This window comes from Solea senegalensis, linkage group LG2, assembly GCF_019176455.1.
Source record: "Solea senegalensis isolate Sse05_10M linkage group LG2, IFAPA_SoseM_1, whole genome shotgun sequence".
Taxonomy (NCBI): Eukaryota; Metazoa; Chordata; class Actinopteri; order Pleuronectiformes; family Soleidae; genus Solea; species Solea senegalensis.
This window is the reverse complement of record NC_058022.1, coordinates 32,262,876-32,278,210: the sequence shown is the minus strand read 5'-3', so window position 1 is coordinate 32,278,210 and position 15,335 is coordinate 32,262,876. Positions and strand designations below refer to the sequence as shown.

At 40.9% G+C, this 15,335-nt stretch overlaps 2 protein-coding genes across 3 annotated transcripts; both read right to left on the bottom strand.

Moving 5' to 3' along the window:
* Positions 1–1,357: 1,357 nt before the first annotated feature.
* Positions 1,358–3,329, bottom strand: LOC122765459 (thymosin beta-4). The gene is made up of 3 exons (XM_044019712.1): positions 3,245–3,329; positions 2,215–2,327; positions 1,358–2,133 (listed from the first exon to the last, which is right to left on the bottom strand). The coding sequence occupies exons 2-3, from the start codon at positions 2,312–2,314 to the stop codon at positions 2,108–2,110; spliced, it is 126 nt and encodes a 41-aa protein (XP_043875647.1). The 5' UTR covers positions 2,315–2,327; positions 3,245–3,329; the 3' UTR covers positions 1,358–2,107.
* A 936-nt stretch (positions 3,330–4,265) lies between these two features.
* On the bottom strand, positions 4,266–13,053 carry LOC122765259 (ribose-phosphate pyrophosphokinase 2). 2 transcript variants are annotated; one of them, XM_044019421.1, is made up of 7 exons: positions 12,732–13,053; positions 9,270–9,459; positions 7,816–7,914; positions 7,348–7,472; positions 6,513–6,686; positions 6,225–6,384; positions 4,266–5,427 (listed from the first exon to the last, which is right to left on the bottom strand). In XM_044019421.1, exons 1-7 carry the CDS (start codon positions 12,851–12,853, stop codon positions 5,335–5,337), a joined length of 963 nt encoding a protein of 320 aa, XP_043875356.1. In that variant the 5' UTR covers positions 12,854–13,053; the 3' UTR covers positions 4,266–5,334. The 2 variants fall into 2 exon arrangements, with proteins under 2 accessions (XP_043875356.1, XP_043875357.1); XM_044019422.1 differs by having other exon boundaries at positions 9,276–9,459.
* Positions 13,054–15,335: the final 2,282 nt, after the last annotated feature.

The following is a 15,335-nucleotide window of genomic DNA, read 5'->3' as shown; positions in this document are numbered from 1 at the left end:
TTTGGTTTTGCTGCACAAAAAGCATTAAAAATGCAAGATGAGAAATGGGATTTCAACATTTATTTCACCGAGCTAACAATAAAAACTAACCACAGCTCTGTCTATTCTTTAGTCTGTGTCTGAGAGATGTGTGAGAGTTTAGTGGTTTGGAACGGTCTTCACCATCTGTCAGCTCAAACCGGGACATGACTCAGCAGCAGCGGCAGCAGCCGCAGCAGCAGCTGTTGCCATGGGTTACCAGGCAGGACACTCACTGGATTCCAACGAGCTTCAATGCTGACACATCCGATGCACCTCCCCCCACACCCTCACCCACAAACTCATCCCCCATCTGCTGCCCCACCTTAAATCCTCCTGCACTTTCTCTGGAGGTGGTGCTGCAGAAGGAGGAGGAGGTAGAAATGGGAGGGGTTAATCCCAGCTGAGGGCGGGGACCTGCTGCAGCAGCAGCTGACTAACCTGCACTTCCTCCTCAATGCAGATTAATACCTCATTAAGAGAAAGTGACTTAACACCAATCCACTTAGAGCAAGATCTTGGATGTGCAGAACAAGGCCTGAGATCCACACACACACACACACTGTTTCACAAGATACGTTTAGCATCAGGAAACATCTGCGCGGTTCAATACTGCAAAAAAAAAAAGTCGACTCATGTCACTCTTCAAAGGCAAAGTCATCACTGCGTCTGTGCCGACTCGGGATTCCCTCCATCGAAGCCCGGTCACGTTTCAATTATAGTACGAGCTGCTGCAGTTACACACACGCCACAGTATGGGTTCTCTGAATGCACCGCCAAGTAACGGTGATGTCACACTAATGACATTAAGGCTTTTGGAGGTGGATGGTGGCTAATTTAAGGGACAGGCAAATCTCTTGGGTCACAGCACGCCATCCCATAAGCCACTGCCGACAAATGCATGAAAGCAGCTGGTGCACATTTGCCCGAGGGCCTTGGTGTGCAAGGAGTCATTTTTTGCTTTCTGAGCTTCTGAGGCCTGAAATGATCAGTGTCCCCCTTAAAAGCTGCATCTACTTACTAGATTACAAGGAATGGCTGCCCTGTGGTTGGAGTTTGCAGCATTAATGACTGAGCTTTGGCATATGACAGGTGGTCAGACATGTTTCATTTCCATTACTCTCTCATACTCACTAAAAGTGAGTTGCCACCGCAAATTAGGATGACCGCACCTTTAAAGTGAGATGCATAATAAAAGTGTGTGTATTTCAGTGAGAAAATAACTGTACTACAGATTTTTTTTTTTAGTAACAAATTATTTTTTATTACAACATTTCATGTTTTTTTTCCCCATTTCTGGCAATGGTTCTGTGGCAGAGTAACATGACAGGGAATTTACAAAAAAAAAAAAGTAAGTTACGGTTGAAAGCAAACACACTGAATCAATCACTGGTGGTTTTCTTCCTTTCAGAGGCAAAACTTAACAGAGACGATATCATGATTAACTCTGACATATGTGGTGCAATTTAACCGTAAATAAGGTCCGTTTGTGCATCTCCCACGACTAGATGAAACCTGTTACACTTTTTCCCTTAACCTTGTGTACAAAAGAAAAAACAAACATGGTGTGATTTTTGGGGCATTTACATTTTGGCCAGCATACAATCAAAGTTGTGCATTTCCCAAAAAGAAAAAAAATTAGACAAAAAAGCTTGACACCTCAGCTTTGGCGCAAAAGCAGCCACACAGGAAGTTGGGTGCGTTTTCTTTCGTGTGTGTGGCGGCAATGATGACGAGCTTCCTGGGACAAAGACTGCGCAGGCCACGCCCTGTGACGCCAGTGTTGGTCGTAAAGGTGTTAAGTGACGTGCATCTTCTGCCGTCCGTTCGTCCCCCTCCGTCATGGACAAAGCTTCATCACCCTAGATGTTGACAGTGCCGTTTCTGCCGCTGAGGAGGGTGGACAGGGTGGTGGTGGGGGGATGGAGTCCCCTGAAAGCATCATCCATCCAACAGGTGGTGCAGCTCGGTTTGTCGTTTTCATGATTTCAGGTTATACAAAGTTATACAGCTAAAGAGATGTGACTGAAAACAAGGCAATGCGGGAGGAGGAGGGGGCGTGTACAGTACATGGTGAGAGGGAGGGGCTTCACGACTGCTTTTCCTGTTCGATGACTGCGGGGGGAGAAGAGAAGATGAGTGAGCACACAGACAAAAAAGGGGGGGTTAAATGTGACGCAACAGTCACACACTTACTCTCTTTTGTAGGTAGTGGATTCTTCTCCTGCGTCTCAGTCTTCTTCAGCTTGCTCTTGTCGAATTTGGTCACCTCAGAGATGTCGGGCTTGTCGGCCATTGTTGTAGGTAGTCTGTAAAAATCAGAGTAAAGTCAAAATGTCTCAATAGAAAACACAGATATCTGTATATACAGAGAGAGATAAATCACTCCATATAATGTAGATAATGTCAAATATTTGTAAAAAGACTTTGCAGTCTGTGGGCGTTGTCTCAATCTCAGTGGTCAAAAAAAAAAAAAAAAAGGTTTGATTCCCTACGCAGCCGCAGTAGACTTCTCCCCTAATGAGCCCGGCTGCGTCCGCCTGCGGCTCTGAGCAGAGACATGTGCCCGTTATCCAACGCAGCAGCCCCGGGGAAGATGCACGCCGAGGACATGCTGCTCCACACACAATGCAGCCAAGTCTGAGCTGAGGCAGTTCAAATCCCAACATTTACATAACAATAGCGGCCGGAGACGAAAAAAAGGACACGGTTTTTGAGTGAAGGAAAAAAAAATCATTTTCTGGAGGTAAACGTTGATTTACTGGTGTCCAAGGTTTTAACATCCGCATTCGCTTGTCACGTACGTGTCCCCTTGGGGCGCCATCATCAGCAACCACCGCCCAGTTTGACTTTCTGCTCAATCATCCCTCGTGAAATCCAAGTTCAACTCCACAAATTAAGAAAAAAAAATTGTTGGCGTCATTAAAGGCAACGCTCACAGACAAAAACACAAGCGCCGTGAACGCACCACAGCATCGTTTTAATAACGGGACCAGGCGCGTGCAGCCCGAGCACAAAGGAAACATGAATGTGAGCGGTTTTAAGACAAAGACACACACACTCACAGCTGCTTTCCACTCACCTAATTGCACACCCAGCTCTTACATTTTTTTTTAACAAAAACTCATGTTTTGGCGTAAAAAAACATCTTCCATCTGCTTCTATTTTCACATTTCCAACAACAACAACGTCAATGAGAAACACAAAGAAGTGAAGTCAGACTTACCGGAGTGTGTGAGAGAGAGTAAGTATCTGACTTAAGTCTGGAGTTTCTCTGTCCGGCGCAGCTGCAGCACTTACTGGCGCGTCTTTGCGCAACCATTACATATAGTCAGAAATATGCTAATGACGGTGACGTCACCTGCCCTGACCCAGACTCACAGACACGCCTCCTCTCCCAGCATCACGCTGTCTGAATGCATGTATAATATTCTTATTTTTATCACCATAAGTCACAATATTAATTGTTTCATATTATTACCCATTAAAAATGAATAAATTGCTACATTTTTGGTCTGAAAAGAACTATCTTGTGAGTCAAAACTGCACAAAATCTGTCATCACTCTGTGTGGCTGCTCGTTTATATAGTAAGAGCTCCCTCTGGTGGCGATTCAACGTTCAACAGCTGACCACAAAGAGGAGCCAGGCAGAGGTGAAGGGACACGACTGTAATTCATAATTTTACACTCATATGGCCGGGCAAGACTTCAATAATATACATGTCACAATATAATGTATATGATAAATGTAAAACATTTCACTTTGTTGGTTTCCATTGATAAAAAAAAAAGATTAAACCCATTTATACTTTGAAAAAACTGACACAATTTGATGTTTACATATTTGGGAGTTTGCCATAATTTAACACTTTATTTACATGTATATAATGTAATGAATTATTTAAAATATAAGTTTGTTGGTTTCTGTCGATAAATAAAATATGAAGACCACAATTTATAAGTTTCATTATATTTCAGTTAACAGCTAAATTAAATTCTTTAATAATCTGGCATATATTTTGAAAGACTGCCATGATTTAACATGAAAGACTTTTTGAAAGACTTCCATTTGACATTTATACATATTGTAAATATTTTTAAACTGTCACTTTGACATTCATATTTTGAAAAACTACCTATACCATGAACTACACCCACCTCCACACATCTAATGCAAAACTGCAATTAACCCACACCCACGGATGGTAAATAAAAAGGTGGACTAAGCAGCACAGACGAGCAGAACATCTCATTGTCAAAGCTTTATTGTCAAGGAAACAGCCTGAAGTGTTACATACATATAAAACATTAAATCATGCTTTTTTTTCCCACCAGTGATTTCTTCACTTCTTTACGGTGACACCTGTGCGCCGTGACAGCTATAGACAATTCCTCTTTTATTTATTTATTTATTTAGTGACAAATCAATCATTGTTGAAATCTTAACACTATAATCAAGCTGTGGGCTCAATTACTTTAATGACCTTTTGGAAAATGGGTAAAAAAAAAAAAAACAACCCAGGAAAAAAACAAAAACAAACAAAAAAAAACACCTCACATTCGACACTTTAATCAACGACGAAACCTGTCAGGGAGTTGAGAGAGAAAGAAAATCATTACATTTGACAGAGAAGGGTGTTGTACTGATAAGCCACCACTAGGTTGCAGCAACATATCAAGATAAGAAGCGACAGCATACAGGGAGGCTCAGAACTAGATTAAATCAAGCTTTCTTCTTTAAATATGTGGTCCCGTCAACATAATTTACCTCGTGGTTTAAACTAACATTACAATCAAAGTCCATAGAGCAACTTCAGGGTTAAGACTTTATCATTTTAATACTTTCAACAACAAAAAAGGTGCATATTCTCACTAATTTTAGCACTTTGAAAAGCAAGAAACAGCCAAAATGTTTGTACCACATGACACAATGGAATGCTTCTTTTATTTTTAAGTAAGGTTGACATAAGTATTAATTAACAGTGGTACATAATGGACCCTTTGGTTTAAATGAAGGCGAGGCCTCTGCTGTTTGAGTCGGCATGACAGGAAAAAAAGAGAACAGAAAGAGAGAGAGAGAGAGAGATGCTTATAAATACAAACTTGGTCATCAGAGGAGGAAGTGAGATTTGGCTCCGTCTCTTGAGAGAGGGATACGTCGAAGACGACACTTGGGTGGCCAAAAAAACCTGGAGAGGCCTTTTATTGAGTGTTTCATCGGGAGGATGTGGCCAAACGTGGCAGCTGAGTGGTCGAACCAGAGAGACAGAGGGAGAGAGAGGAGAGTGGGCCGAGGGCCGTCCACACACGGGGTCTTTACAAGGGTACGTGGCTGAAGAGGTAGGACACTGACTCGCCGTTGTGGGTTCTTCTGATCGCCTCGGCCAAGATCATAGAGATGTCGATGACCTGGAACACACAGGAGAAGTCAGTTGTGGGACGAAGAGGTGCGTTTTCAACATCAACCCTCCTGTTGGCATGCATACTTTTCATTACGGTAACTCCTAAACCTTTTGCAATATCTAGAACATTTCAAAAAACTATGGACTGGCAATCTGTCCAGGGTGTGACCCTGCCTTTCGCTCTATGTCAGCTGAGATTGGCACAGCACCCCCCGCCAAGCTTGTGTAGAGGATAAAGCGGTAGAAGATGGATGGATGGACACCCAGAAGCAGAGAAATAGAGCTTTGCACCCTCAGGACTTCCATGGTAAGACCGTCCAATCACAGACAAGATTCATAAACGAAAGATTTCAAAAGCGAAAGTTATCTTGGGAAAAAAGGGGCAGAACACATTTTAAGACAATATCTAGAGCCAGAAAATCAAAATAAATCCAAGCAGCCTGGTCATAAGAGGGTTGACACTGATCGTTTGGCCACTTCAAACAACTTCTGTCACTTTGACACTTTACAGATGCAATTTCGCACACCATCTAATTTGCATCGATACATTTATTGCAACATTTATATCCTTTTCTTCTTTCTTTCAATGATTAGTTGGTTATGTCATCAGAACCTGAACATCCTTTTTAAATAAAGGAGTGAGACATCTTGCTTCCTACCCATCTCCGCTGGGAGTCGCACATGCATTGAACAGCAGGAGACAGCAGATAAAAATCAGAGTGACATTGTTGCTGCAGATCTAACACTGTAACACTCTACCACTGTCCTTCTACTCTTCAGACAGTTTCATATCAACAGGTGTACCTGTATTTTTGGACACGCCTTCATCTTCTCCTCCTGTGGGATGGTGTTGGTCACCACCACGGCCTCAAATGGAGCGTTGTTGATGCGAGAGATGGCCGGACCAGAAAAAATGCCATGTGTGAGGATGGCGTAGACCTTTATTGCTCCTGCGTCAATCAACCTAACAGGTTAAAAAGCAGAAAAACAAACCGTTGAGACTTCAGAGGCTTCACAGTAAACACACAGTACATACACAGTGTACAAAATATCTCCCACGAACGTGACATGAGACAAACTAGAAGCACTAACTTGTCGGCAGCGTGGCAGATGGTGCCGCAGGTGTCGGCCATGTCATCCACTAGAATGGCCACGCGGTCTTTGACATCGCCCACCAACACCATGCGGTCCACTTCGTTGGCCTTCTTCCTCTCTTTGTGGATGAGGGCGAACTCCACGTTGAGGCGGTCCGCGATGGACGTCACGCTGCACGCGGGACAGGAGGGAGGACAGGAAGGGTATAAGACACAAAGCAGACAATGTTGACAAATCTTTGGATTTGAAACACTTTATTGGCCGTTTTAATAGTTCAAAACTGGCATGGTGGTTAGTTGAGGTGTGAATCTTTCTCCCACACTTCAATTACGAGGGTCACGGTTCGATTATTCAAACTCAAAACTTAATCAGTGCTAGGATCTGCTAATTTAAGGGTCTGCTCTGCTGCTGTATGCCAAGAAACGTCATCATGAGATCAGAATAAAATGTTTGCAAGATGGTAGCAAAGTAAACACAAGCACAAGTATTCTGGGTATAACCTGAAAAAGTTATGCAAGAGCATGAGACACTTTGGCTCAAACTGAAGCCTTTATTTTGTACTACACTGTCATGTGCAGGTCATTTGAATTGAAACGCAATGCCAACCAAAACTGAAACCATGAATCAATCATTATTTACACCTCTGCTGGTTAGTAACACATTTTTCTGCTGGGTGACAAAGTCTGAAGAGATAAACATTGAACTCTTGGTAAACATTCAGAGGCTCTGCTGCTGAATTAAATTGTGCAGCAAACAAGCAAGAGCAAATAATAAAACAATTTCAAAGACTTGGTTGCAGACTTAGGAAACTAAATGTGTGACTGTCGCTCACCGTTTTGCTCCACCAGCATCTGGAGACACAATGATGCAGTTCTTCCACTCTGGGATGTTTTCTCTGATCCACTGCAGAACAGCAGGCTCTGCGTACAGGTTGTCCACAGCAATGTCAAAAAAACCCTACCAAAAAAGAAACAAAAAAAACATAGGTCAACACTAACTGATGCATGTTAAACTTTAAAATAATCCCTGGTGTGATGTGGGAGCGACCGTTTCATGAATTTCTACCGGTTTGACATGTGAAATTTGGACAGAATTCACAAAACATCAAGAGTGAAAGCAGACAAATCTCAAGTGTACAGGCACAAGAAAGGAGGGAAGGGTTCTGAAGATTGTCAGACAAAATCAAAGATCAAAACATTGCTTCATAGCAACTTTAGTGGCCGCTGCTCTTCAGAGATGAGGCTGAACCAAACACACAATGTTTTGGTGAAAAAGAGCAGTGATATAGTGCAAGACTCACCTGGATCTGTGAGGCGTGCAGGTCCATGGTGATGATGTGGTCAGCTCCGGCCACAGACAACATGTTGGCCACCAGCTTGGCTGATATGGGAGCTCGACTCTGAGAGGAGAAGTAGGACACGGGTCACTTGAGGTGAGTAAAAAAGGAAAAAAAAGCAGACTGCTTCAAAGTTGATTTAATTCCAATTAGATAATTGATTGAGGTCACGCCAGGTCTGATGTCTTTGTTTTCACTACAGGAAAATAAGGTTGTGTAGATGTTCGCGCATGGTACCAGGCTTTAATGCTTGATGACAAAACTTTACATAGAAGTGGAGTCTACGTGCTGGTAGAAGGGACAGAGATTCGGGTATAAACTACGGAGGAACAGTTTCAGAAATCAGAAAAAAAATCTGTTGATCATTTTCTCGATTAATCAAGTAATCGTTTGGTCCATAAAATGTTGAAAAACGTTGATCAGTGTTTGTCAAACCTGGAAATGATGATCTCAAATGTCTTGTATTGTCCACAAACCAAAATGATTCCGTTTTAATGATTTCTTTGTTATGTGGAGCAAAGGAAACAGAAAATATTCACATTTAAGAAGCTGAAACTAAATCTTGTTTTACTAGTGAAAAAAGCTTCAAACCGATTCATCGATTATCAAAATAGTTGACAATTAATTTAGTAATCGAGTCTTCAGAGTAATCGAGTCTTCAGAGTTTCAGCTCTGAAACAAACAGCTCTGAAACAAATGGCAACTCTGAGTTGTTCTGTATGACTGCAACTAACATTTATCTCCCTAATCTCTTTGAGTAAATCATGCACATCTGCTCCAAGTATAAGTATCATATACTGGATCTGTAGATAAAGGATGATGGAATGCATGAAGCGATGGTGATGACAGGTCCATGACTGTATTGAACAATTTAGTATATAATTAAGTATAAGACAGAAATCCATTGTTCAATTCAAGGAGGTTTTGTCTGTACAACTACAACAACGATTTTAGTTTTGTGTGGATCATGAAATCATTTTTGGAGTTACTGTGAAGTCAGCATGTGCAGAGGTCAGGGTGAGCTTTGACCCTCACGTTACGCCCTTGTGTGAGGAAAATAAGACATTTCTGTGGTCTGTGCGGGCAGAGTGAAGCAAAGAGGAAGAATATTATCCTTTAGGTGTGAACTGGTAAAAAAAAACTACACATTTAGATAAGCTGGCTGCATAAACCCCCCTGTTTTTTTGTTTTCCCCCCCCCGACCTGCTCGTATGTCACATTTGTCCAGCTCAGGTTTTCAGAGAGCAGCTCAGTGCTCTAATTACACGCCAGCACGCTGCAGTAACACCACATTGACGTTTCTCATTAATACATGGGTGTAAAAGGAATGGTAATGTTGCAGGTTGTGCTGCAGGGAAAACAACTGGCTTTTATTAAGAATTAGATTTGTAACTTTTTGGAAGTGTGTGCGCGTGTACCTGTACCTTGTCCTTCTTGTCCTGTCGGGCGTAGGGGAAGCAGGGGATGACGGCAGTGACACGGGACGAGGAGGCGATCTTGCAGGCGTTGATCATGATTAACAGCTCCATCAGGTTGTCGTTGATTTCGCCACAGCCGCTCTGCACAATGTACACGTCCTCGCCTCGCACGCTCTCCCCGATTTCCACGCTGGTGAAACACAGAGGCGGGAGCTCCGGGGTTAAATTGAGAAATAGGACGTGAATATGATTATGTGATGTTATTGTGTTTTTAGTACAGGATGTTCTATTTACTGATACCTAACCTTCAGTGGCACAACATGGGATTTTTTTTGGTCTTAATCTTTGTTCCTCATTTGAATCACAACACAAACGGAACGAAATCTATGAGCACTGGGTGATTATAAACACAGCAGCATTACAAGTTTTGGACCTCCATTGATGTGAAGATAAATGTTGCCATGTCACTAAAGCTTAATTATTTTTAACCAAATTGTGTATTGCAATATTTAATTTATTCATTATTTGTATACTGTTTTCATAATATTTTATACACTTACACTGCAGTGCAGACATATACTGTAGATTGTACAAACTGAGGTTTAGCATTCCGTGTATTAATTAGGCAGAAAAAAATTAAGTTGGCTACATACATCAGAAAGTTGTTTTTTTTATGGCTTAAAGCACAGAAGTATCCAAGCAAAAAATAGAGAATAAAGAAAAACAATAAGCACATACAAGTCGTAAACCCAAAACATAATGTAAATGCTTTACCGAGCACGGGCTGTAAAAAAAGATGCATGCCATCAGTGTCATGTGACCAGGATGTGAGCCAACTCCCTGTTGGGAGCATTGTGTGTTTTAAATGGCAAGTAAATGCATCAGGACAACAACTGGATTAACAGCTTAGTTGTGGTTTAACACTGGGATTTGACTTATATCGGTATTGAACATAAAAAGCCATCCTAATTTTTCAATATCTCTTTTTTTTTTTTTTCTTTAAATACAACAAAACTCTTTTCTGATTTACTAAAAGCTGAATAATCCCAACTATCTTCATTCCGGCTCTAAAATGTCCTTTAGTCTGTCAACAGAAAAGAAATCTGCAACCATTTTGACAATTACTGTCATGTCTTTGCTTGAAATGTCAAGTATTGTTCTGTTGACATCCTAAATAGATTAAAGATTGTGGACACATAAATATGTATAACCAGCAATGTGATGCTTTCACTTTAACTGCAGTTTAACTTTACCATCTGTGACAGACAGGAAACGTGCTCTGTCATGCAGGCTGACCTGAATACCTGAACATATATTGACGTAATTTGTCTTTCCGTTTCTGACATATCTGAATTCCGTTATAGTTCACATGAAATGTGAAAGCTATGACACTTGAAAATGAAGCTACCGAGCAAAAAAGGGCAATACAACTTGGACAGTCATCCTTGTGCAAAACAGTCAACATGTCTTGTGCAGTTTTTATTCCCAAGAATCTACTCTCCCCCGCTGTCTGCACTCGAGCTGTGAGAAGAGCTGCTATCAGTGGCCTGTTCTCACCTCCCGTTGGTGTGAGAAAATCTTTTTGTTTTGCACTGTGTCGCCTAAACATCTGCTTTCCCATGAGAGAAACATTCCACACAGATAACCAGAGTTCTCCATGGATTTTTATTTTTATTTAAACAGTTAAGTCCCTTTGAAATCAAGTTATCTCTTACAAGGGTGACCTGGCCAAAAGGTCACAAACATCACCATCAGAGAGGGCCTTAGATAAGAGAAAGGGGTCAAGACCCCAGTTTTATGCAGGAAATGCCAGTCAGTACATGAGCTACAGTTGTAGCTCAACTTGGCTGTATAATTGGACAACTGTCCTTGTCCCAGCATACAAATAAGTGGGGAATTGATTCATTCAATGAAATGTCTGACTCCTTTACAAGAGGTGGCATTATCGTCCCTTTGTGCTTGTTAGTATTAGACAATTTCCAGTTGCGTTATTACATCACACACCAAAAGATTCTTTAGTGGTGGCAGGGATGCACATGTGTACCAGTATTCTATTATTTCAGTGCATTTACATGTAATAATTCCATCTCTTCTAGTATCATGTGTTGTATTGAGCTAAATGTCGGTATATTATGGACAGATTACAGTGCAGTGCAGGTTACTTTTAACCAGAGTACATTGCAATAAACCAAAATTGTCTGATATGATGTTAATGCTCACTAAGCTGATACATCTCAAGCCTCCATTAGAGAACAAGACAGTTGAGATAAAGCAGAGTGATCAGCCACATATCCTCATCCTGAAGCTTCAGCAAACATGGCAGCCAAAAGGTCATTCTGTAAGAGGCTTTAAACAAGCGGAATGACCTTAACTAACGGTGCTCAAGGCCAAGTCACAACATTGTACAGTCGAAGTAATAAAAGTCACTTGCAAGGCTAATGATAAACGAGGCTAAAAGCTCCAAGCACGCACATTGTTAGTGTGCAAATTAAGCGCATGTGATTTAAGAAGTGGACACAGTACAGTAATTTAAAAACGGGCACCAATAAGGGCCAACATTACTTCCCAACTCAAAAAAAGTTCACCTGTATCACCTTGTTTGCTTTAACACGATATTTTACACTTTATAACCGGGGCAACTATAATTATAGATGTGTATATTGCACAGTCTGACCCAGGCTAGTAGCTGTAGCATGACTGTTTAGGCACACTGACAGCAGGCTCGCTGGCACCCATTATCGAACAACCCCACCCCCGAACCACATGTGGAACCTTCCCGCATGTCCTGAACAACAACTGCATCTAAACTACTTTGTAAGCGACTGTAACGTTTATGCATGCTGTCGGTGTGTTTTCAGTGACGTAGCTAACCAATAGCCGCTCAGCTAAGTGGATACATTGAGAGGCTGCGTACATGTTGTACACTTTAACATGTGCACACGTAATTTGACGTGGAATTCAATGGAACAGCTGCCCCGTTTCCACGTATAGCTCTGTTTCCACGTTTAAACCATGATAATGGCTCAGGGAAGAAGACTTTGCACCACACGTACAAAAACTTGGCCTCGTCCACTTTCACCCGTGACACGGGAAACAGACGTAGCGGAACGCTAGTAGCTAGCATGACACGTACGTTACGAGCCAAATGTAAAGTTACGCAATTTGACATCTTCACCGTTTCACACAGGGTGCTTAAATGTAGCTGCTACAAACAGTAAGCAAGCACGGTAACTGAAAACGAGCCAAACGGACTCCCAAGGGTGGTAGCACGACACGGCGCTGATGTTTGATACAAGTGTGCTAGCCTTGTGTGTTTACATGTGGCTAGCTGGTCACGTGTAGTAAACTATTGTTAGCTTCGAGCTAACATATCCGCATGGAAGTACAGCAGATCAACATGTGCTTCACCAACCAAAAAATACGCACATCAGGCGTCGTGTGAAAGAGAAAAAGTGTGCTCACCATGTCTCCTGGTTGCTGAACTTCTTGGTTATCACTTTGCCCAGCTCCAGCCCCAGCCTGTCGGCCACTTTCTGGGACAGGTCGTGGTGGGAGCTCCCGCTAAAAAGCACGATGTTCGGCATATCGACGAGACCTGCGGCGGTTTGTTAAACCAAGGAAAATAAGGAAAAGTAAAAAAAAAAACAAAATAAAGAAAACGACAGGAATCCCCCACTTAAGGGCTAGAAAACTGGGGAATGTGTTTGCTAATGTTGCAGTGAGAGCATCGTAGTGGCGCAGCAGCTGCAGGGACCGCGAGCAGAGAGGAAATCTGAGCTGAGTATTTGCATGATTAAAGGGAACTGTCCTGCCCTCATTGGACAGAGAAACAAACACTCACTGACACTAACCTCACTCAACAACAAACTCTACTCACCCTTTTCAAATCGATCCTGTGTCATTATTGACTGCTAAATTGTATTTTATATCAAGATGTGTCTTCCTCCTTACCACCTTCCATGCAATAAAACAAAAAGAAAGTTTCTCATATGTTTATTTTTTGTTTATTTGGGGAACATTTCCTTCACTGTAAAAACAGACCCCCTAGAAATGAGTCAAATATTCTTAAATTGAGTATAATGTAAGAAAAAGAATCTGCCACTGGGACAAGTTGAATTATTTGAACTAGCTTGTATCTCTAGTCACTTCCAGACTGTAATGTGCCCAAAAATGAGGTAAAACAGGCCAAAAACTAGACAAAATAGGTAAAAATGTAAGCAATCTATACATTTCACAAGCAGAGAAATTCTGTCAAGTAAGAAATGTTGACTTAAAATTAGTACTTGGTCTTAGTTAAGCTGAATTTCTTATATTTGCACGTGTTACTGGTAATAAAAGCTCTCAAGTAAACTGTAATAGGAATACAATATGTAGAATATGTAATAAATATTAGGCTTACTTTATATTCTTGAAAATACATTTTTACAGTGTTGTATTGTTTTACTTTTTTGCATATGACTCTAAATTCAATTTAGTAGTCATTTTAAGGCTTTTGTTGTTTTTCCTGCTGCTTCAGTGATTTTAAGGATGAATGGAACGTGTCACCGCTTCAGAGTTGTTTAGCATTGATAATGAGAATTCTTTTTGGCAACTCGTTGAACTCAAGAGGGAGAGGAAAAACAACAGCGGTCACCTGATAGCCGCTGCCGTGGACTTTGCCTAAATATGTGATATTGAGTTTCATTATTTGATTATCCACTCAAAGAGAAGTCACGCTCTTCACATGTCTCCTCAAATTTACACCATCGTCTTCCTCTTCTTTGCTCTCGTGACAGCCCCGCTGTCATGTGCTGCTGCTACTGCTGCTTCCAATTCCGGAGCATCAAAACCTACCAAACAGTTGGGAAATATCCAATAAATCACAAAAGAGTTTTCATTCTCAGGGAGTGAAAAAAACAACATTTTGGAGATTCCACAAAACATGGACTTTGAATTATCACTTCACCAAGGTGATAAAAGGCAGATTATTATTGATTTTGTCATCAGTGTGATCATCTTAAAAAGTATTTTAGAAGCAGTTTCAGTCGCACAAATTCCCCCGTTTGACCCCCTGAACGTACACATTCACAGAAAACAACACAGCCACACATGCGTTTTGTGTTTTTCAGAAATATATTTTTATAGACGATGTCAGAGATGAAATGTCCAAAGCGTAGGTCCCAAAGAAAGATTGTTTTTTTTTTTCATCAATAGAGACAAACAACAAACAAAAAAATAACTTTTTTTTCTTTTTAAATCCATTTACATGTAAACCAAGAATTGCTCTTGAGCCACAGTGGTTTTCTATGTGTATATATATATATATATATATATATGTTGATATATATATATATATTATATGTATATATTTATATAAAGAACTGGCCGAGGTGGGTGTGACAATCAAACAACGATCCCCCCCATGTTTTTTGTTTTTTTTTAAACTGTCGCTCCTCCAGCATAAATAGTGCCTGTTTAAAAATCTTTGAAAGAGGAAGATTCTTTGGGAGAGTCTTGTGTAGCTGAGGTTTTGGCAGAGCACGTTTCTCTTCGTCAACACAGTCCTTACATGTTAAGTGCTTGCTAAAATCACTTATTGATATCCAATAAGAACAATATCAATTTTTTTTTACAGTGGAGTCTTTTTCCAAAACACCAGAGGAAGAAAGAAGGGAGTTTTTTTTTTTTTTTGTTAGTCCACCAGTGTTCTTCTTTTGTGCAATTTTTTTTTTAATTACATAGACAAGCAGGCATGCTGACTAACAAACCATGCAAAGAGTTAAAGACAGCCCCGGGAAAAAAAGCAGTATTAAAAGTTTTCTACAAAAAAACCTCAAGTAAAAAACAAACAAACAAAAAAAAGCCAGATTTAACACGTAACAAGTGGAATGTTTTCTTAGACATGACGACAAATATAAACTCATTCTTGGATTCTACAAGTTTACAAAATGATATCAACTTAGAATAAACATGATAGTCTTTAATCTGGTTTAGCCGACAGATGTGGGGGGTTGATTTTGAAGTCGTAATATTCGGATTCACATGGATTCAGGCAGGAAAAAGTGAAGAGGAAGACACATACACATG

Bases quoted from the DNA above. Each gene is read 5' to 3' on its own strand.
- LOC122765459 (XM_044019712.1), bottom strand. From the start codon at position 2,314: ATGGCCGACAAGCCCGACATCTCTGAGGTGACCAAATTCGACAAGAGC. The intron at 2,134-2,214 runs GTAAGTGTGTGA...CTCCCCCCGCAG, and splicing joins TCCACTACCTACAAAAGAGA to TCATCGAACAGGAAAAGCAG.
- LOC122765259 (XM_044019421.1), bottom strand. From the start codon at position 12,853: ATGCCGAACATCGTGCTTTTTAGCGGGAGCTCCCACCACGACCTGTCC. The intron at 7,473-7,815 runs GTGAGTCTTGCA...CTTTTTTGGTAG, and splicing joins TGCACGCCTCACAGATCCAG to GGTTTTTTTGACATTGCTGT. The intron at 5,428-6,224 runs GTACACCTGTTG...TGTGTGTTCCAG, and splicing joins AGGCGTGTCCAAAAATACAG to GTCATCGACATCTCTATGAT.